Below are 24,355 nucleotides of genomic sequence, written 5' to 3'. Positions count from 1 at the left end.
CAGCCACTGTTTCCCCATCTATTTGCCATGAAGTGATGGGACCGGATGCCATGATCTTAGTTTTCTGAATGTTGGACTTTAAGCCAACCTTTTCACTCTCCTCTTTCACTTTCATCAAGAGCCTCTTTAGTTCTTCTTCACTTTCTGCCATAAGGGTGGTGTCATTTGCATATCTGAGATAATTGATATTTCTCCAGGCAATCTTGATTCCAGCTTGTGCTTCCTCCAGCCCAGCTTCTAAAGCAAAACTTTTTAGACTATTTCTACAGTCACTGTAAAATGCCATCATCACTTGTCAAATAAGCATGTGCTAATTTTAGAGACGGAGAAGGCAATGGCACCCCACTCCAGTACTCTTGCCTGGAGAATCCCATAGACAGAGGAGCCTGGTAGGCTGCAGTCCATGGGGTCGCTAGGAGTCGGACACGACTGAAGCGACTTAGCAGCAGCAGCAATTTTAGAGAACATTTTAAAGTTATAAATGTAATACATGTTTATGGTTAAAAATTTGGAAAGTATAGAAAGTGTAAAGAAGAAAATAAAAATCTCATGTAATCCCACAATGTAGAGTTAACCACGCTTAAAATCTTGCTGGCAAATTTCCTTCCATAGTTTTTTCTGTGCATATGCCTAGGTTTACTTTCTTACAGAATTAAGAGCAATTGAACATATAGCTTTATGCATTTTCATACATTTTATTCATCAAGACAATATTTGTTGAGTGCTTATTATATGTCAGGCAGTGTGCTATGTTCTTTATATTTTGTACCTTTTTAATCTCACTAATAGCTTTGATTAAATACATGAAATTACTGTTATTTCTGTTTTATATATAAGAAAGCAATGGCTCCTCTTATATAGTCATAGCAAGTAAGTGGAAGAGCCTAGCTGTGAACTTAGGATATCTTATTCCAGAGCCTGTGCTCAAATAGTATATCACATATTAAATACTTTTTCTACAGCAGACTTTAAAGACATATTATGCCATAGTATTATATATGTAAGTGAAAGTGAAGTTGCTCAATCGTGTCCGACTCTTTGTGACCCCATGGACTATAGCCTACCAGGCTCCTCTGTCCATGGGATTTTCCAGGCAAGAGTAGTGAAGTGGGTTACCATTTCCTTCTCCAGAGGATCTTCCCAACCCAGGGATCGAACCTGGGTCTCCTGCATTGCAGGCAGACGCCTTACTGTCTGAGCCACCAGCAAAGTCCTTGTATATGTAAACCATTTACATATTGCTGTTGTTTAGTCACTAAGCTGTGTCTGATGCTTGCAACCCGATGGACTGTGACCCACCAGGCTCTTCTGTCCATGAAATTCACCAGACAAGAAAACTGGAGTGGATTATCATTTCTTTTTCCAGGGGATCTTCCTGACCCAGGGATTGAACCCCAGTCTCCTGCATTGCAGACAGATTCTTTACCACCTGAACCACGAGGGAAGCCCACATATTGTTATAGTAGTGTATTATTTCAAGGTGTTGATCAGGTTAGCATTTTTATGTAAAAATCATTGTGAATGTCTCTGAAATTTTTTGAAAGTACTTCCTTGAAGCAGAGTTACTATGTCAAAGTGAATTGCACTTTAAATGTTGCAGAAATATGTTGCTAACCTGCCTTTAAGAAAGGTTGTTCAATATATGCTCCCCAGCAGTGTCACACTGCTGTGTGTGTGTGTGTATGTGTGTGCTTTAGTCATATCTGACCCTTTGTGACCCCTGTGGACTGTGCCCTCCAGGCTCCTCTGTCCATGGGGTTCTCCAGGTGAGAATACTGCAGCGGGTTGCCATTTCCTACTCCAGGGGATCTTCCCGACCCAGGAATTGACCCTGAGTCTTGTGCATCTCCTGCATTGGAAGGCAGGTTCTTTACCGTTGCACCACCTAGCAAGCCCCTAGAGAAGTCTCCTGCACCCTCATTAAGACTGAATATTGTGTCATAAAATTTTGAAGAACTTGATACTTTCTTGTTTTTAAGTTGTTTACTTAAAACAATTTATATTTCTTTCTTTTTCTAGAAACTATTTTCAGTGTGCTTTTTTCCTGTTGCCTTTTTTACTACTGTGTTATCATCTGTTCTATTAGTGCTAATTTCTACAAATAAGTGGTCTATGTCGCTGATTCGACTTCTTAACTATAGTGAACTTTCTCCTGTTTTCCCACTCTGATAACAAAAAATGATCAAATATAATAGAATTAAAGTGAAAATTTAAACAACACTGTAAAATTCTGTATTTAGTTTCTAGCCTTAATATTCTATCAAATTTATTGCTTTAAAATTATTTACTTCCTTTTTGAGACATCCAAGTAACATTTCTTAGGCATTATCTTAAACTTCTCAGTGTCATTATAGTCATTCATTTCAATGAGATCCATGTCCCTTTCCTTGATTTTTGTTTGTTTGTTTTTATTGGTGTGTGTGTTTGTGTGTGTGTGCATGTGTGTGTGAGACACAGAGAGAGAGAGAAGGAGAGGGAAAGAGACTTTCCAGGTTCTCCTTCAGTATAGATCCTCCTGTTTTCACCCTGCATTGAAAGAATGCTTCTCTTCCAAGGGGAGCATCTTGAACTCATTTTTGTATTCAAGTCATTTTTTTAAATGACTCTATATAAATTACTCCCAAATTTGTATCCCAGTCTTGGTACATGTAGAACTTACTCATTTATTTCACATGTGTCTTATGATTATCTAAACTTTATCATAAAAGAAGTTGAATTTCTCTTTTCTTTGATCTGAACATGCTGTTTTCTATGTTTATTCTGTTTTTCGTGGCTTTAGATGTAAACTTCCTATTCATATTTTGTTTTTTCATTTTGCCCCATTAATATCTTACTGTCTTGTATATATATATATATATTTTTTTTAGAATGTCCCTCATATTCTTCTTTTTTCCCACTGTTTTAATTTATTAATTGAAGGATAATTGCTTTACAGAATTTTGTTGTTTTCTGTGAAACCTCAACATGAATCAGCCATCAGTTCAGTTCAGTCACTCAGTTGTGTCCGACTCTTTGCGACCCATGAATCACAGCACGCCAGACCTCCCTGTCCATCACCAACTCCCGGAGTTCACTCAAACTCATGTCCATCGAGTCGGTCATAGGTATACACATATCCCCTCCCTTTTGAACCTCCCTCCCATCTCCCTCGCCATCCCACCACTTTAGGTTGATACGGAGCCCTTGTTTGAGTTTCCTGAAAGTGATGTCACTCAGTCCTATCAGACTCTTTGTGACCCCATGGACTGTAGCCTACCAGGCTCCTCCCTCCATGGGATTCTCCAGGCAAGAGTCCTGGAGTGGGTTGCCATTTCCTTCTCCAGGGGATCTTCCTGACCCAGGGATAGAACCCGAGTCTCCTGAATTCCAGACAGACGCTTTAACCTCTGAGCCATAGAGCAAATTCCTGTTGGCCATCTATTTTGCTGCTGCTACTGCTGCTAAGTCACTTCAGTCGTGTCCGACTCTGTGCGACCCCAGAGATGGCAGCCTACCCGTGCCAGTGATTCTCCAGGCAAGAACACTGGAGTGGGTTGCCATTTCCTTCTCCAATGCATGAAAGTGAAAAGTGAAAGTGAAGTTGCTCAGTCGTGTCCGACTCTTAGCGACCCCATGGACTGCAGCCTACCAGGCTCCTCTGTCCTTGGGATTTTCCAGGCAGGAGTACTGGAGTGGGATGCCATTGCCTTCTCCAATCTATTTTACATGTGGTAATGTAAGTTTCCATGTTACTCTTTCCATACATCTCACCCTCTCCTCCCCTCTCCCCACGTGCATAAGTCTATTCTCTATGTCTGTTTCTCCACTGGTTGCCCTGTAAATAAATTCTTCAGTACCATTTTGGTAGATTCCATATATAGGTGTTATTAGAACTGACTCAAATGCATTTCATTTTATGGCTAATATTCCATTGTGTATATTGTGTCAGTTGTATATGTACCACTTCTTTATACATTCTTTAACTTCTTTATCCATTCATCTGTCGATGGATATCTAGGTTGCTTCCATGTTCTAGCTATTGTCAATAGTGCTACAGTGAACAGTGGGATACATGTATCTTTTTCAACCTTGGTTTCCTCAGGGTATATACATAAGAGTGGGATTGCTGGGTTGTATAGTGGTTTTATTCCTAGTTTTTTAAAGAATCTCCATACTGTCTTCCATAGAGGCTGTATCAATGTACATTCCCACCAACAGTGCAAGAGCATTCCCTTTGTTCCACATCCTCTCCAGCATTATTGTTTGTAGACTTTTTGATGATGGCCATTCTGACCAGTGTGAGGTGATACCTCATTGTAGTTTTGATTTGCATTTCTCTAATAATGAGTGATGTTGAGCATCTTTTCATGCATTTGATAGGCATATGTATGTCTTCTTTGGAGAAATGTCTGTTTAAGTCTTTTCCCCACTTTTTGATTGAGTTGTATGTCGATTTTGGAAATTAATCCTTTGTCAGTTGTTTCATTTGCTATTATTTTCTCCCATTCTGAGGGTTGTCTTTTCACCTGGCATATAGTTTCCTTTGTTGTGCAAAAGCTTTTAAGTTTAATCAAGTCCCACTTGTTTACTTTTGTTTTTATTTCCATTACTCTAGGAGGTGGGTCATAGAGGATCTTGCTTTGATTTATGTCATCAAGTGTTCTGCCTATGTTTAAGAGTTTTATAGTTTCTGGTCTTGCATTTAGGTCTTTAATCCATTATGAGTTTATCTTTGTGTATGGTGTTAGGAAGTGTTCTAATTTCATTCTTTTACATGTAGCTGTCCAGTTTTCCCAGCACCATTTCTGAAGAGGCTGTCTTTGTCCCATTGTATAATTCTTGCCTCTTGTCAAAAATAAGGTACCCATAGGTGCATGGGTTTACTTCTGGGCTTTCCATCTTGTTCTGTTGGTCTATATTTCTGTTTTTTTTTTTTTTTTTGGCAGTACCATACTGTCTTGATGACTGTAGCTTTATAGTATAATCTGAAGTCAGGAAGGTTGATTCCTCCAGCTCCATTCTTCTTTCTCAGGACTGCTTTGGCTATTCGGGGTCTTTTGTGTTTCCATATGAATTGTGAAATTTTTTGTTCCAGTTCTGTGAAAGCTGCCATTGCTAATTTGATAAGGATCTCACTGAATCTGTGGATTGTGTTTGGTAGTGTTGTCATTTTCACAATATTGATTCTTCCTACCTAGGAACATGGGATATCTCTCCATCTGTTTCTGTTGTCTTTGATTTCTTTCATTAGTGTCTTATAGTTTTCTGTGTACAGTTCTTTTGTCTCCTGAGGTAAGTTTATTCCTAAATATTTAATTCTTTTTCTTGGAATGGTGAATGGGATTGTTTCCTTAATTTCTCTTTCTGATTTTTCATTGTTAGTATATAGAAATGCAAGTGATTTCTGTGCATTGATTTTGTATCCTGCAACTTTGCTGTATTCACTGATTAGCTCTAGTAATTTTCTGATACTATCTTTAGGGTTTTCTATGTACAATATTATGTGATCTGCAAACAGTGAGAACTTTACTTTTTCTTTTCTGATCTGGATCCTGTTTATTTCTTTTCCTTCTCTGATGGCTGTAGCTAGGACTTCCAGAACTATGTTGAATAATAGTGGTGAAAGTGGATACCCTTGTCTTTTCCTGATCTTAGGGGAAATGCTTTCAGTTTTTCACCATTGAGAATAATGTTTGCTGTAGGCTTATCATATATCACCTTTTCTATGTTGAGGTAGATCCCTTCTATGCCCATTTTGTGAAGAGTTTTAATCATAAATGGGTACTGAATTTTGTCCAAGGCTTTTTCTGCATCTATTTAGATGATCATATGGTTTTTATCTTTCAATTTGTTAATATGGTGTGTCACATTAATTGATTTGTGTACATTGAAGAATCCTTGCATCCCTGGAACAAACCCAGCTTGCTCATGGTGTATGAGCTTTTTGATGTATTACTGAATTCTATTTGCTGAAATTCTGTTGAGGATTTTTGCATCTATGTTTATCAGTGACATTGGCCTGTAGTTTTTTTTTTTTTTTTTTTGGCATTTTTTTTTAAATTTTATTTTATTTTTAAACTTTACAATATTGTATTAGTTTTGCCAAATATCGAAATGAATCCACCATAGGTATACCTGTGTTCCCCATCCTGAACCCTCCTCCCTCCTCCCTCCCCATACCCTCCTTCTGAGTCGTCCCAGTGCACCAGCCCCAAGCATCCAGTATTGTGCATCGAACCTGGACTGGTGACTCATTTCATACATGATATTATACATGTTTCACTGCTATTCTCCCAAATCTCCCCACCCTCTCCCTCTCCCACAGAGTCCATAGACTGATCTATACATCAGTGTCTCTTTTGCTGTCTCGTACACATGGTTATTGTTACCATCTTTCTAAATTCCATATATATGCGTTAGTATACTGTATTGGTGTTTTTCTTTCTGGCTACTTCACTCTGTATAATAGGTTCCAGTTTCATCCACCTCATTAGAACTGATTCAAATGTATTCTTTTTAATGGCTGAGTAATACTCCATTGTGTATATGTACCACAGCTTTCTTATCCATTCATCTGCTGATGGACATCTAGGTTGTTTCCATGTCCTGGCTATTATAAACAGTTCTGTGATGAACATTGGGGTACACGTGTCTCTTTCCCTTCTGGTTTCCTCAGTGTGTATGCCCAGCAGTGGGATTGCTGGATCATAAGGCAGTTCTATTTCCAGTTTTTTAAGGAATCTCCACACTGTTCTCCATAGCTGTACTAGTTTGCATTCCCACCAACAGTGTAAGAGCGTTCCCTTTTCTCCACACCCTCTCCAGCATTTATTGCCTGTAGACTTATGGATCGCAGCCATTCTGACTGGCGTGAAATGGTACCTCATAGTGGTTTTGATTTGCATTTCTCTGATAATGAGTGATGTTGAGCATCTTTTCATGTGTTTGTTAGCCATCTGTATGTCTTCTTTGGAGAAATGTCTATTTAGTTCTTTGGCCCATTTTTTGATTGGGTCATTTATTTTTCTGGAGTTGAGCTCTAGGAGTTGCTTGCATATTTTTGAGATTAGTTGTTTGTCCGTTGCTTCATTTGCTATTATTTTCTCCCATTCTGAAGGCTGTCTTTTCACCTTGCTAATAGTTTCCTTTGATGTACAGAAGCTTTTAAGTTTAATTAGGTCCCATTTGTTTATTTTTGCTTTTATTTCCAATATTCTGGGAGGTGGGTCATAGAGGATTCTGCTGTGATGTATGTCAGAGAGTGTTTTGCCTATGTTCTCCTCTAGGAGTTTTATAGTTTCTGGTCTTATGTTTAGATCTTTAATCCATTTTGAGTTTATTTTTGTGTATGGTGTTAGAAAGTGTTCTAGTTTCATTCTTTTACAAGTGGTTGACCAGTTTTCCCAGCACCACTTGTTAAAGAGATTATCTTTAATCCATTGTATATTCTTGCCTCTTTTGTCAAAGATAAGGTGTCCATATGTGCGTGGATTTATCTCTGGGCTTTCTATTTTGTTCCATTGATCAATATTTCTGTCTTTGTGCCAATACCATACTGTCTTGATGACTGTGGCTTTGTAGTAGAGCCTGAAGTCAGGTAGGTTGATTCCTCCAGTTCCATTCTTCTTTCTCAAGATAGCTTTGGCTATTCGAGGTTTTTTGTATTTCCATACAAGTTGTGAAATTATTTGTTCTAGCTCTGTGAAGAATACCTTTGGTAGCTTGATAGGGATTGCATTGAATCTATAAATTGCTTTGGGTAGTATACTCATTTTCACTATATTGATTCTTCTTGTAGTTTTCTTTTTTGTGTGTTGTCTTTGTCCAGTTTTGGTATCAGGGTGATGGTGGCCTCTTAGAATGAGTTTTGAAATGTTCGTTCCTCTGCAATTTTTAGAAAGAGTTTTAGAAGGATAGACATTAGTTCTTCTCTAAATGTTAGATAGAATTGTCCTGTGATGCCATCTGGTCCTGGGTTTTTGTTTTTTGGGAGATGTTTGATCACAGCTTCAATTTCAGTGCTTCTAATTGGGTTGTTCATAATTTTTACTTCTTCCTGGTTCAGTCTTGGAAGACTGAACTTTTCTAAGAATCTGTCCATTTCTTCCAGGTTATCCATTTTATTGCCATACAGTTGTTCATAATAGTCTCTTATAATCCTTTGTATTTCTGCATTGTCTGTTGTATCCTCTCCTTTTTCATTTCTAATTTTGTTGATTTGATTCTTCTCTCCTTTTTGCTTGGACACAATCAAGCAACTTTCACTTTAAAACATAATATCCATTTCTAACCTCTACCGAAACCTAGCCTCCCATCTTGGAAGTATGGTGAACATTAAGAATAAATAAGGAAGATGGATGACCTGACCTATAGAGTCCAGACCTTAGTAGCAAACAACTCCATATTTACAAAACCAGAAACGATGTCAGATGTCCTCATTCTGATGTATAGTTTCAAAGAAATCCAATAAAAATCTTAGGAGTCTTCTGTTTTTAGGGATAGAAATTGACTAGCTGGTTCCAGAATGCATATAGAAACATAATGGACCTAGAATATCAATTCTGTAAAAGAATAAAGTTAGAGGAATGACCTTACCTGATTTTTTTCAAGACTTAGTACAAAATTTCTGTAACCAAGGCCATATGATATTGGTATAAAAATTGAAACAGAGATCAGTGGAGTAGAATAGAAAGTAAGAATAGACTGAAACAGATATAGTCAGTTGACTTTCAATTAAAGTGCTATAATAATTCTGTGGTAAAATGTATAATCTTTTCTACAAACAGTGATTAGATATCCAATATTCTGTAATAACCGAAATGGCAAAAGAATTTGAAAGCGAATAGGTACATGTATATATGTGTGTAGTTGAATCACCTTGCCGTACACCTGAAACTAACACAACACTGTTAATCCACTATACTCCAACATAAAATAAATTTTTTTAAAAATTAGATATCCGTATGGAAAAACAAAACAAGTAAACCACAAACCTTATCTTACACCATATACAGATTAAGTCAAAATTATAGATCTAGGCATCAGAGTTCCATGAAAAACTAAGAGAATACATAGGTGAAAGTATTTGTATCCTACCATTAAGCAAAGATTTTTGAGACAGGACACAAAGCATGGAGCATTAAAGAAAAAAGTGAACTTTATTAAAAGCTTTTGTTCTTTAAGAGGCATGGTCATGAAATGATAAAGGGAATCTATATAGACAAGAAGAAAATATTTGTTAAACATTCATGTGAGGATTTGTGTCAAGGGTGTGAAGAAAACTTACAACTCAGTAACAAAAAACCCACAAATAAAAATAATTGTATTTGAAAAATACAAATGGAAGATTTGTGTAGTTGTTTCAAAGAGAAAAATATATGAATGCTCGATAGCATATGAATATTTGTTCAACATCATTAGTCCTTAGAGGATACAGATAAAAACTGCAGTGAGATACCATACCTACTAGAATGGCTAAAGTTGAGAATGCTGACAATGTAAAATGTTAGCAAGGCTATGGAGAAATGGAACACTCACACATAGCTTGTGGGAACATAACGTTTTACAGGCACTTAGGAAAATAGTTTGGCAGTTCTTTTAAGCATATACTTAACCTTTCAAGCCAGCAATTCTACTTGTTGGTAATTTCCAACAGAAATGAAAATGTATGTCTACATAAAGACTTATATGATAACTTATTTATAATAGACAAAATTGAGAAAAAAAAAATGTCTGTCCTGTACTCTGTATCTTCTGCATGAGAATTTTGCAGGAGGTACAACTTGAGGAATTTTTAATTTTCAGAATGACTCCATTGTCCCATTGCAGTTAGGCAGTTTGAGAACCAGTGCCCTAGACGATCCTGTCCAGTATGGTCAGGCCTCTGGCAGCTTACATTGTACTTTTGTGCAGATTTGAGAAACGCAGCTTTCCCCTCCTCCCTCCGTCAACTTTATGTAGAGATTTGCTTCTTCTGGACATTGCATATAAATGGAATCATAGAGCATGTGATCTTTTGTGACTGGCTTTTTTCACTAGTATAATGTTTTCAAGGCTTATTCATGTTGCAGCATCTACCACATTTCATTTCCAAATAATATTCTATTGAATGCATATTTCATATTTTGTTTATTCTGGCACCAATGGATGGATATTTGAGTTGTTTCTACTTTTGGGCTATTATGAATAATGTTGCTTTGAATATTCATGTGCAAATTTTGTGTGAACAGGTTTTCATTTTTCTTGAGTATATAGTCAGGGGTGGAATTTCTGACTCATATGGTTACTCTGTGTTTAACCCTTTGGAAAACTGCTAGATGGTTATAGTGTTACCAGTAATGTATGTGGATTACAGTGTCTCCACATCTCATGAAGACTTCTTGTTATTTTTTTTTAATTCAATTATAGGTGATTTACAATATGATATTAATTTTGAGTGTACAACACAGTGAATGAATATCTTTATAGGTTATGCTCCATTTAAAGTTACCATCTGTCTTTTTCTTAATATATGTACTGGAGTGTAGTTGATTAGCAGTGCTGTGTTAGTTTGGGTACTATCTGTCTTTTGATCATAGTCATCTTAGTAACTATGAAGAGGTATCTAGCTTTAGTTTTGATTTGTAGTCCCCTGATGACTAATGGTGTTGAGCACCTTTTACATATGCTTATTTGCTTCTGTGTTTCTTCTTTGGAGAAATGCCTATTCAGACCCTTTGCTTATTTTTTTAAATTGAGCTATAATTGACATATAACATTATATTAGTTTCAGGTATACAACATAATGATTTGATATTTACATACATTGTGAAATGATCACCTCAAGAAGTCTAGTTAACATCCCATCACCAGATATAGTTATAAAAATGTTTTTCTTGTGATGAGGATGTTTAAGATCTACTCTTGACAACTTTCAAATACGCAATACAAATACTACAAAAATGTAGTCACCACATTGTACATTATATCCCCATGACTCATTTTATAGCAGGAAGACTGTATCTTTTGACCCCCTTCTCCCATTCTGCCCATGCCCCAGCCCCATCTATGGCAGTCATCTGTCTGTCTCTGTATCTATGAGCTGGTGGTTTTTGTTTGTTTTTTAGATTCCCAGGTAAGTGAGATCATATGGTATTTTTCTTTCTATATCTGACTTACTTTTAAGTTGGACTGTCATTTTATTATTGGGTTGTAAGTATTCTTTATAATAGTCTAGATACCAGCTCCAAGTAAGATATATGATATATAAAAATTTTCTTCCAATCTGTGAATTATTGCAAATTAAAACAGTGAGAAATACTACTGGACACCTAGTTGAATGGCCAAAATCTAAAATATGTACAATGCTGATGAGAATGTGATGTAAAAGGAACTTTCATTCATAATTTTGTGCTTTTATCATTTCAAACTTTGTACAGATTGCACATGACTTCTTAACTCTCTCATGACTTTAGTTTCTCTAGTGTCCTTCTCATCCTTTACCCCTAAATGGAGGAGCATAAAAGCATTTTTCAAATACATGAAGGGCTATCATAGAAAAAGGAATTGAGACTCATTCTATGTAACTCTAGTAGTAGAAGATTGCGTTCTTTTTAAATTATCTTTTGAACAGTCCTTTAAAACTGAGAGAGTTTTGTCAAAATGCAGCACAATTTATAGTGTCTTTTTGGCCCCAGGTCATATAAACCAAAGCAAATAAAAATTACTTCTTTAGACCTTCATCAACTTGCTATACACATTCAAGTTTTGATCATTATGTTCTTTCATATGCTAAAACAGGCTGATACATTTGGACTAGCCTGCTGTTCTTTTTCTTAAAAAACAAAAATTCCTTCCAATACCTTATTTACATGATTTTATTTTTTCTTTCATTTTTGTTGTTACCATAGTCTTAATTATCCATTTAAAATTTAACTTGTTGCCTACTTAACTGATTTCTAGTAACAACCCTCACTGGTAGCTTGGAAGTTGGTAATAATCACCTGTCATAGGCAAACAATTTAGCAGACCAGCAAATAGCATTTTCTGTAGCCACTATACTATACTATCAGTTCAGTTCAGTCACTCAGTCGTGTCCAACTCTCTGCAACCCCATGAACTGCAGCACGCCAGGCCTCCCTGTCCATCACCAACTCCCGGAGTTCACTCAAACTCATGTCTATCGAGTCGGTGATGCCATCCAGCCATCTCATCCTCTGTCGTCCCCTCTCCTCCTGCCCCCAATCCCTCCCAGCATCAGAGTCTTTTCCAGTGAGTCAACTCTTCGCATGAGGTGGCCAAAGTATTGGAGTTTCAGCTTTAGCATCAGTCCTTCCAATGAACACCCAGGACTGATCTCCTTTAGGATGGACTGGTTGGATCTCCTTGCAGTCCAAGGGACTCTCAAGAGTCTTCTCCAACACCACAGTTCAAAAGCATCAATTCTTCGGCGCTCAGCCTTCTTCACAGTCCAACTCTCACATCCATACATGACCACAGGAAAAACGGACTAGATGACTAGACGGACCTTTGTTGGCAAAGTAATGTCTCTGCTTTTGAATATGCTATCTAGGTTGGTCATAACTTTCCTTCCAAGGAGTAAGCATCTTTTAATTTCATGGCTGCAATCACCATCTGCAGTGATTTTGAAGCCCCCAAAATAAAGTCTGACACTGTTTCCACTGTTTTCCCATCTATTTCCGATGAAGTGATGGGACCAGATGCCATGATAATTTATTACATTTTTATTATTAATAACTGAATGATACATTTTTAGAAGTTTCTTTGGAGATTTCTTACTTTAGGAGTAAAAGATAAAAAAAGCCATAAACTTTTCTTTTTCCTATTTTGGTAAAACTGGTTGAAATGGTACATAGACAAATGAACAGTGTTAGTTTGGTGACAAACTGGAAATCCATCCTTTGTTAGCAATTACTGTTAGAATGAATACTCTTCTAGGCATTGTTGAGGATTTGAAGCAATAAATATTATTAATATACCAAATTGAAAAAATAAAGAAAAATAAAACAGCCAGCCTGGTCTGGCATCCATTTCCTAGTCTCTCAACTCAGTTTTCCCAGCTCCCCAGGCCCAGCGTCTCATTTCCCCAAATATTCTATAAAATAGCCATTATACTATTTTTACATCTTCTTAATATGCCACAATAAGCACATTCTTTAACACAAGGAGAGTTGTGTATTTTAAAAGCATCATGACCAAGATTTTAGAAATAACTATGAATCTTGGAAATCATGTTTTAAGCTGGCACTCTATAAAACATAATTACTACTGATATAAAAGTTTGTTAGTATTATGATTCAGTTTGGTTAAACATACTTTTATATATATATTTTTTCCTTTTTAAACTTTACGTAGGAATATTGTTAATCTATCTTGTCATTGTCTCAGAATTTTAGGAAGTTCAGATTAACTAGTCTCATGAAAATATAAAGCCACACCTTTATAAAATCATGGAGAAAACTTTGTTGTTGTTATTCAGTTGCTAAATTGTGTCTGACTGTTTGTGACTCCGTGGACTGTAAAACATTCCAGAGTTTGCTCAAATTCATGTTCACTGAGTTGATGATGCGCTCTAACCATCTCTGCTGCCCTCTTCTCCTTTTACCTTCAATCTTTCCCAGCATCACGGTCTTTTCCACTGTTACTTTAAACCAAAATTATTAAATTAGTCTTATTCATCCAAAGTCTCACTTTTTCACTTTTATTACATGAACTTGGTCTCATATGAAAAAACTTCTAAGCTTCTAGCAGAATCTCCAAGAATAATTTTTTTCTTAAATGTCTAGTACATTGAAACTCTCATTAGATCCTAGAAAAGAAAATTTATGAAAGTGATTACTGTTCTCTATGAACCAATTAGATTATCACTCCTTTAATTTCAGAGGCTTTATAATTCAATTTATTGAGACCCTTCTAAGTTAGGAACATACTTTGTGCTCACATAGTGAGGTCATGGCTTCTCTCAGTTACTACAGCACAGAGAACTTGTAGCTTCAGTTCTGCAACCTCAGGAACAAGTTAAGTAGTCCAAGAAACACAAAAACTCACTGGTCAAGATTTCAAAGGGCTTTTTCCTTTCTAGGGTTCATGAAATTTTTTTTAAATGAAATGGTTTGAGCTCCCAAATAGATAAAAACCTTTGACAAAGATCTGGGGCTTGGAAACAAATTTTGAATCAGTAAGAGTATCTTAAAAATCAAATATTTTGTCAACTCATTTTTTGCGAGTGGGAATATATTATCAGTAAAACTAATTGTGGGTAATTTTTTCCCTTTTCCCAAAGAATACAAGTCAATGACCAGATTGTGGAAGTGGATGGAATCAGCTTGGTGGGTGTCACACAGAATTTTGCTGCAACAGTTCTAAGAAACACCAAGGGCAATGTCAGGTATGTGGCTTGAGATATATACAATTTGATTACTTGATAATTTGTTGAATTTTAGTTTTCTCTCTAAGTGTACCTATAAATATATATAATTACCAGAAGAATTTTATCTAAATACTAAAAACTTGTCTTTAGTTTAAAATTTTTCCTTCTTTATTGTGATTAGTTCATGTAAGTTAATGAGACTAAAAATTGTATTAATAATATTCTAGAAAGACATGAAGATATGAAATATACAGTATCAGTGTGGTTAATTGCTGAACTGTGTTAGTGTTTTTCATTGCTAATATAGCAATAATTTCAAGGAAGATAGAATTTCTCAGTAAATATGAATTTAGGCCCCAGATCCCTTCAATAAAATCAGTTATGCAGTAAATTGAAACGATTATACATATATCCAGTGATACATGTTACTTAAGACAAGTAGGCGGAATGATTTAAGGTTGATAAATGCATTTTAAAATCTCTTTCTTGTTTTAAAGAATGGCAAGACTAATCTTTGATAAACTATAACTTTTCCAACTTAATAGGACAGACTATACATTATTTGGAACCTTAAATTTATATCCAGCCCTGACGTCCTAAAATTTATAGTCTGGAAAACAAATAAAGTGGTTCTGTGCCAACTAAAGTCGAGGTTTTAATAACTTTTAATTTTGGTCACAGGGTACTTATTTTTTAATGTAGTATTGCTCATGCCTTATCCTTTTCTATAAGTCCTATAAAGAAGCACGTGAGGGGACATTATTTACTGTGTATAATTATGAGTGTATTTTAGTGTTATCTTCAAAATGAAACTGCCAAATATTCTGAAAATATTGATGAGTTAATATTGCTATAAAGAGAGTAACAGGATTTTATTACAGCATATTTTATGTTGCACAAGCACAGGTTTACATTTTATAATTTAGACTTTTTCAATTGGAAACGTCCTTTAATGTAGGGAATGTTAGCCTAAATGACTTCTGTGAGTGCTATGTCAATGATTCAAGAATACGCATCATCCTAAGAAAAGCATGTAAAATAATTAGAAAGAGTGCAGGGAGAATTTGGAGCCGCATGGGCTGGTCCCTCAGTAAATGCAATTGTCTCTGTAGAATTACCGTCTGTTCTTTAGACAGTGCTTTTCTGTGTCAGGGTAGAACTTGGTTTTGAAGCTGCTCATTATGTTTTGCAGTAAATGTTAAAGTGAAATAAGTAAGAAATATGTCCAACTTATAAGAACATTTCTCAGTTGGAAAAAAGTTTGTAGTTACATAGACTCATAGCCACCCCTTTCTTTCCCTTCATAATTTTGTACTCATTTCAAGCCTTGTACAGATGGCAAATGGCTTCTTAATTGTCTCATGATTTCAGTCTCTCCCTTCTTTAATCTGTCTTCCTCTTTACCTCTAATGGAAGAACATAAAAGCAGTTTTTAAGTAAAGACCTGTCATGGAAAAAGCAATCGACTCATTCTACATAACTTGAGTAGTAGAACTAAGACTTGTGGGTAGAAATAATAATTCTTCCTTTGTTATGTTCCTCGTCTTAATTTTTTTTCTTCCAACAAGAAGCCATAACTTTATTAATAATAGAAACAATACAATTTCCAGCTGTTCTGTGTTTAGTTGCTCAGTCATGTCCGACTCTGTGACCCCGTTGACTGTAGCCCGCCAGGCTCCTCTGTCCATTGGGATTTTCCAGGCAAGAATACTGGAGTGGATTGCCATACTCCTCTCGAGGGGATCTTCCCAACCCAGGGATCGAACCTAGGTCTTCCACATTGCAGGCGGATTCTTTACCAACTGAGCTACCAGGGAAGCCTGTCTTAACACCTACCTCTCCCTATATTCATGCTCTAGTACAGTATGACTAGTGTAGTCATCATCTTTCAAACATGGATTATAAATTTCTTTCTTCCATTCTTTCTGTTTAAAATACTTATCTTGAAGACCGTATTTCAGCTCCTTTGCCCTCTAAGAAATCCTCCTTGATCTCCCTGTTTCCTAGTGATCTCTTCTTCCTGATAATATTCATCATTCATACCACTTTTTTTTACCTCAAGTTTACAGAACATGCTACATTAATTTTTTAAAGGCATGTATTTAATTTCCTCATTTAATTTGTAAAAAACTTAATATCAAAATGGAACCCTTAGCTTCCTTTATTCCCTCAAATTATTTAACCCTAGGTTTAGATTGATGTATAACTCAGGGTCATAATTGAATGTAAGTAAAAAGACTTTTCTCATTTTAACTTATCAGAAATAACACCTGAATCCTCTGAATTTATTTTAGTTGGTAGTTCTTCATAAGACATTAATACAAAAGTGAAAAGTCAAAGTGAAGTCACTCAGTCATGTCTGACTCTTTCCAACCCCATGGACTGTAGCCTACGAGGTTCCTCCACCATGGAATTTTCCAGGCAAGAGTACTGGAGTGGGTTGCCATTTCCTTCTCCAAGAGATCTTCCCGACCCAGGGATGGAACCTAGGTCTCCTACATTGCAAACAGACGCTTTTATGGTCTGAGCCACCAGGGAAACCAAAAATGAGATGAAAAATGTTAGATATATATTTTTAATGAAACTTTTTAAACTGAGGGTTTAAAGCATGTATGGTTCTATATTTCTTATTTATTGGGAGATAGCTATCACATTACCGTTTCCTAAAATCTACTTTTTAAAAGGGATATCTAAGAAATCACTAAATTAATTTGAATATTTCAAACTACTAAGTACAGATCAGGAACGAAGGTATGAAACTCATGGCTTTGAGAGCCTGGAAGGAGAAAGATAAGAAACTAGTATTGATAAGGAAGTTGAACCTGAGATTTGGACATGATTATATTTTAATCACTAAGATTGATTTTTTAACTTATTTCCTGGAAATGCATATGAAATTGGTACCATCATTTGGATATGAATCAAAACCACACAGTGAAATTCTGTTGATTTCACCCACAGTTACAGAGAATCACTTTTATCTGAGCTTAGTCTAATTACTTTTTAAACTTGGAATTGCTCTACCTGAGTTTATGAACTAATAAGTCCTAATGAAAGCCTCATAGAAGTCCCAATTTTGACATATTAGAGAAATTATAAGATAAATATTTTTAATATGATAACTTCCAAGGGCATATATATATATATTTTTTTCAACCTTACATCATTTATATGAATTAAACCATATTAGGCCACTGTGAAGAAGTGGTTCAACTCAAACCAGGCTATGTTCCTGGAGGATTAGAAGCTCAGGGATGGCTCAAAGTGTTGGAAAAACACTAGTATTTCCTCAGTTTTATTGATAGCATTTAAAACTAAGTGATCCTAATGAAATTATGGTGAGTACTATACTAATCATGTTAATTAAATTCACTTCAGTTGCTCAGTCATGTCCGACTCTTTGCGACCCCATAAACCACAGCACGCCAGGCCTCCCTGCTGCTGCTGCTAAGTCGCTTCAGTTGTGTCCAACTCTGTGCGACCCCATAGACAATAGTGCACCAGGCTCCCATGTCCCTGGGATTCTCCAGGCAAGAATACTGGAGTGGGTTGCCATTTCCTTCTCCAATGCAGGAAAGTGAAAAGTGAAAGTGAAGTCGCTCAGTCGTGTCCGACTCTTAGCAACCCCAAGGACTCCACAGGATTTTCCAGGCAAGAATACTGGAGTGGGGAGGCCTCCCTATCCATCACCAACTCCCGGAGTATACCCAAACTCATGTCCAATGAGTCAGTGATGCCATCCAACCGTCTCATCCTCTGGCGTCCCCTTCTCCTCCTGCGCTCAGTCATTCCCAGCATCAGGGTCTTTTCAAATGAGTCAGCTCTTCACAAGAGGTGGCCAAAATATTGGACCCTCAGCTTCAACATCAGTCCTTCCAATGAACACCCAGGACTGATCTCCTTTAAGATGGACTGGTTGGATCTCCTTGCAGTCCACAGGACTATCAAGAGTCTTCTCCAACACCACAGTTCAAAAGCATCACTTCTTGCTCAGCTTTCTTTATATTCCCACTCTCACATCCATACATGACCACTGGAAAATCCATAGCCTTGACTAGATGCACCTTTGTTGGCAAAGTAACGTCTCTGCTTTTTAATATGCTGTCTAGGTTGGTCATAACTTTTCTTCCAAGGAGTAAGCATCTTTTAATTTCATGGCTGCAATCATCATCTGCAGTGATTTTGGAGCCCCAAAATAAAGTCAGCCATGTTTCCACTGTTTCCCCATCTATTTGCCATGAAGTGATGAGACTGGATACCATGATCTTAGTTTTCTGAATGTTGAGCTTTAAGCTAACCTTTTCACTCTCCTCTTTCACTTTCATCAAGACGCTCTTTAGTTCTTCTTCACTTTCTGCCATAAGGGTGGTATCATCTGCATATCTGAAGTTACTGATATTTCTCCCGGCATTCTTGATTCCAGCTTGTGCTTCTGCCAGCCTAGTGTTTCTCATGATGTAGTCTGCATAGAAGTTAAATAAACAGGGTGACAATATACAGCCTTGACGTACTCCTTTTCCTCTTTGGAACCAGTCTGTTGTTCCATGTCCCGTTCTAACTGTTGCTTCCTGACCTGCATACAGATTTCTCAAGAGGCAGGTCAGGTGGTCTGGTATTCCCATCTCTTTCACAATTTTCCACAGTTTATTGTGACCCACACAGTCAAAGGCTTTGGCGTAGTCAATAAAGCAGAAATAGATATTTTTCTGGAACTCTCTTGCTTTTTCGATGACTCAGCAGATGTTGGCAGTTTGATCTCTGGTTCCTCTGCCTTTTCTAAAACCAGCTTGAACATCTGGAAGTCATGGTTCACACATTGCTGAAGCTTGGCTTGGAGAATTTTGAGCATTACTTTCCTAGTGTGTGAGATGAGTGCAGTTGTGCAGTAGTTTGAGCATTCTTTGGCATTGCCTTTCTTTGGGATTGGAATGAAAACTGACCTTTTCCAGTCCTGTGGCCACTGCTGAATTTTCCAAATTTGCTTACATATTGAGTGCAGCACTTTCACAGCATTATCTTTTAGAATTTGAAATAGCTCAACTGGAATTCCATCACCTCCACTCGCTTTGTTCATAGTGATGCTTCCTAAGGCCCACTTGACTTCACGTTCCAGGATGTCTGGCTCTAGGTGAGTGATCACACCATCATGATTATCTGGGTTGTGAAGATCTTTTTTGTATAGTTTTTCTGTGTATTCTTGCCACCTCTTCTTAATATCTTTTGCTTCTGTTAGGTCCCTACCATTTCTGTCCTTTATTGAGCCCATCTTTGCATGAAATATTCCCTTGGTATCTCTGATTGTCTTGAAGAGATCTCTAGTCATTTCCATTCTGTTGTTTTCCTCTATTTCTTTGCATTGATTGATGAGGAAGGCTTTCTTATCTCTCCTTGCTCTTCTTTGGAACTCTGCATTCAAATGGGTATATCTTTCCTTTTCTCCTTTGCTTTTGGCTTCTCTTCTCTTCACAGCTATTTGTAAGGCCTCCTGAGACAGCCATTTTGCTTTTTTGCATTTCTTCTTCTTGGGGATGGTCTTGATCCCTGTCTCCTATACAATATCATGAACTTCCATCCATAGTTCATCAGGCACTCTGTCTCTCAGATCTAGTCCCTTAAATCTCTTTCTCCCTTCCACTGTATAATCATAAAGGATTTGATTTAGGTCAAGTCCGGGAGTTGGTTATGGACAGGGAGGCCTGGCGTGCTGCGGTTCACAGGGTCGCAAATAGTCAAATGTGAGTGAGCGACTGAACTGACTGACTGACTGATACCTGAATGTTCTAGTGGTTTTCCCCACTTTGTTCAATTTAAGTCTGAATTTGGCCATAAGGAGTTCATGATCTGAGCCACAGTCAGCTCCTGGTCTTGTTTTTGCTGATTGTTTAGAGCTTCTCCATCTTTGGCTGCAAAGAATATAATCAGTCTGAACTTGGTGTTGACCATCTGGTGATGTCTATGTGTAGAGCCATCTCTTGTGTTGTTGGAAGAGGGTGTTTGCTATGTCCAGTGCGTTCTCTGACAAAACTCTATTTGCCTTTGCCCTGCTTCATTCTGTCCTCCAAGGCCAAATTTGCCTGTTACTCCAGGTGTTTCTTGATTTCCTACTTTTATATTCTAGTCCCCTGTAATGAAAAGGACATCTTTTTTGGGTGTTAGTTCTAAAAGGTCTTATAGGTCTTCAAGGAACCGTTCAACTTCAGCTTCTTCAGCGTTCCATAGACTTGGATTACTGTGATATTGAATGGTTTGCCTTGGAAACACCAGAGATCATTCTGTCATTTTTGAGATTGCATCCAGGTACTGCATTTTGGACTCTTTTATTGACTATGATGGCTACTCCATTTCTTCTAAGGGATTCTTGCCCAAAGTAGTAGATACAATGGTCATCTGAGTTAAATTCACCCATTCCAGTCCATTTTAGTTTGCTGATTCCTAGAATGTCGACGTTCTCTCTTGCCATCTCCTATTTGACCACTGCCAATTTGCCTTGACTCATGGACCTAACATTCCCGGTTCCTATGCAATATTGCTCTTTACAGCATTGGACCTTGCTTCTGTCACCAGTCACATCCGCAACTGGTGTTGTTTTTCTTTGGCTCCATCCCTTCATTCTTTCTGGAGTTATTTCTCCACTGATCATGTTAATTACTTTAAGTAATTGATTAAAGAATGGACTCATAGGACTTAAATAGTTTATGTTCAGAAGTGACATAACACAACGACAGTAGGCTGAGAAAGACAAGCATTGAAGGAGTGGGCATGGAGGAATCAGACACAGTCTTCCCTATAATACGTCTACTGGATTTCACAGGACTTGTTGATCTCCAGATTTTAAACTACTGTGGTTATGGGCATGGTACCAAGAAGCCCAAAGGTAATGTGTGGTATGGGCTCTCGTAGTGTTAAGGTTTCAGTTACCCCTAATCTTCAGATAAAAGGACAATTACAGTGAGAATCTCAGCAGGCTTTTTTGGAGAAATTAATATTTTTTACAAAGAACAAAGTTGGAGGACTTCTACTGTCTGAAAACTACACTAGTCAGAGTAGTCTGGTTTAAGCATAAGGATAAAAATATAGATTAATGGAACAGAATAGACAGTTTCAATATAGACCTGCACAGACAGAACAATTGATTTTTGACAGATGCACCAAGGTAATTCAGTGGGGAAAATTGCAATCTTTTTAAAAAATAAATGGTGCTGGAACAATTGGATAACCACATGAAAAAAAAATGACCTTCTTCCTATGGTGTGTACAAAAATTAACTCATGATTGATCATAGGCCTTAGTGCAACAGTTGAAACAAAAAAGTTTCTAGAAAGCAGGCAAAAATCTTTATGATCTTGGGTTAATGAAATAACACAACCACTTTGCAGAACTGTTTAGCAAGTTCTTATAAAGTTAAACATACACTTATACCAGCTAGCAGTTCTGCTCCCAGCTATTTACTCAAGAGCAATAAAAAGAAATACCTACCCAAAGGCTCACACTCGCACATTCATAGGAGCTTCATTCCAAAAGCTCCAAACTGGAAAGAAATGAAATGTCCTTTAACTGATACATGCATTTACAAATTGTATTATGTTCCATACACTGAAATATTTCTTAGCAATACAAAGGAATTAATATATATTTATTTGTTTATATATTAAATAAATGTATATGCCAATATATTTAACACCATGTATGGCTCTGAAAACCATTTATATTGAGTAAAAAGCGAGACACAAAAGGCTTTACCCTGCCTGATTCCATTTAAAATGCATTGAATAAAAAGGGAACATTTGTGAGGTGACAAAATGTACTCTGTTGTGCTTACTGTGCTTGTTATACAACTGTATACATATTTATCAAAACATATTATAGAATTTAAGGTTGGTAAATTTTGTTGTAAATAAATTTGACCTCAGTAAAACTGATTTTTTAAATGTGTGATAATAGTTACAGGTAACTTTAAAAGTGCTATGCTAACTAATTATATTGAAGTGATGGTGATTATAAAGGAAGATCATGTTTATTTAAGAAGGCAGATGCAGTCAAACAATTTCATTAGCAATATGTACATTTTATTGTGCTTTATACTTTTATTTTTAAAATATTTTATTATTGGGTTCTTACTAGAAAATATATATATCTATATAAAATTCTTTATGTCTGGACTTTTTTCCTTTTTCAAACATGGACTTGCAACATAACTTTTAGGAAATCAAGTTTTTGGGCTGTAGCTTTAATTGGGACTTGACTGTCTTGTTTACTACTATGTGCCTGGCATAATTGGTGTACCTATTGTTGCATGACATATCACTCCCCAATTTAATGACTTGAAACAACAAACTTATTATCTCATAGTTTCTGTGATCCGCTTCCCAGCTTTCTTGTGGGAGCCTTTACAGAGATTCATCACAACATGGAAACTAGATTCCCTAGAGGGAGTGATCCAGGGAGTGGATCCAGCCAAGTGGATTCAGCCAAGATGCAGTCTGTCATTTTTCATTTTGCTGAAATGACATCCCATCAGTTCTGTATTTTATTTGATAAAAGTAACCCAACAAGTGCACCCCACACTCAAGGGGAGAGAATTCCACAGGACATAAATGTAAGAATACAGAGATTACTTGAATTCAGCTTAGCGGCTGCCTGCTATGTAGTGATCAGTAACTAGTTGGACAGAACTAGTTGGACAGATGGATGGATAGGCAGACAGATTAATGTTATTCCATAATATGTGTTAATGTTGCACACCCTGTCTTAAGAAGAACCCTAAAAACCTTGAGACATTTTAAGAAAGACTGACCTTTGGATGGTGAGAGGTCTAAACGTTTTTCCTTCTATATATGAAAGATTCTAAAAACTTTTGCCTAAAAAATAGAAAACATTGAAAAGACATGGTAACAATTGTAAAACATTTGAAAGAATGAACTCTGGAACACGGATTGTGTGTGTGCTAGGTTGCTTCAGCCATGTCTGACTCTTTGCAACCCTATGAACTCTAACCTGCCAGGCTCTTCTGTCCAAGGGCTTCTCTAGGCAAGAATACTGGAATGGGTTGCTGTGCCCTCCTGCAGGGAATCTTCTCCACCCAGGGATCAAACCTGTGTCTCTTATGTCTCTTGCATAGGCAAGTGGGAGTCTTTACCACTAGTGCCACCTGGGAAGCCCAGAATGCAGAGTAGCTGCTGTTTTTAACTCCAGACAGGCTTCTTTGTGCTGAAAGGAAGCTGTTATAGGAAAGTGATGCTATAGTAGAAATTGTGATTCTGTATGAGAAATTTCTAATAAATTGGATGTTTGCTTGTCAGCACCATTCACATTAAATTTTAAATGCTTTCTGGCAAGTACCTACTACTTATCCTCAATCACTATGCATTCATCATGCTTTTATCTCCAGTGAATGTATTTAACTACTTTTTGACATTAAGCCATAAAATGCTTCTAAAGGTTAGGATTTTATAGAAACTGTAGTCACAGACAATAGAAAACAAATTAATCTGAGATTCTTAAATATTCCTCTGTCCTTGTTGGAAGAGTTTAAAATATTCAAAAGAAAATATAAGTGAATGATAAGTGAGCTTTTTATAGACGTGCTCATGTTTATTTTGGGTTCTCTCCTGGGTATGTAATTTCTAAATATGAGAGCTTTAAAAAATACTTTTTACTTAATATCATTGTGTATTTGAGATTTCCACTTGAAATGCATTGAATATTGAAATGTTTTCAATTCATTAACATCATTTTAATGAGAATGTTTGTTTCCATGATAACCCAAGGGGAAATTGAGAGTTTCACTTTTTTAAAGAGCCTTGGTTTTGTGGTGGAGTGTCATAAATAACGGAGGGCAGTGAGAGCATTGTCATGTTCATGGTCATGTCACATCATGGAGATTGTGAGTTACTGTAGATTTTGTATTTGCCTCACTTGTAAGACCATCCCCTTTCCCTCAGATAAGGTGAGCAGCCACTCTAAAGTTGGGATCATGGATAGTAAATTTTTACACTTGTATATGTGAAA

At 36.8% G+C, this 24,355-nt stretch overlaps 1 protein-coding gene across 1 annotated transcript in view; it reads left to right on the top strand.

Moving 5' to 3' along the window:
- PPP1R9A (protein phosphatase 1 regulatory subunit 9A) overlaps positions 1-24,355 on the top strand; it is a 350,686-nt gene that overhangs the window by 195,437 nt on the left and 130,894 nt on the right. Inside the window, 1 exon segment of the mRNA XM_070369831.1 lies at positions 14,261-14,365. Coding sequence (XP_070225932.1) covers positions 14,261-14,365 — 105 coding nt within the window.

Source organism: Bos mutus, chromosome 4 (assembly GCF_027580195.1).
Source record: "Bos mutus isolate GX-2022 chromosome 4, NWIPB_WYAK_1.1, whole genome shotgun sequence".
Taxonomy (NCBI): Eukaryota; Metazoa; Chordata; class Mammalia; order Artiodactyla; family Bovidae; genus Bos; species Bos mutus.
The sequence above is the reverse complement of the archived record's forward strand: the minus strand, read 5'-3'. Positions and strand labels throughout refer to the sequence as shown.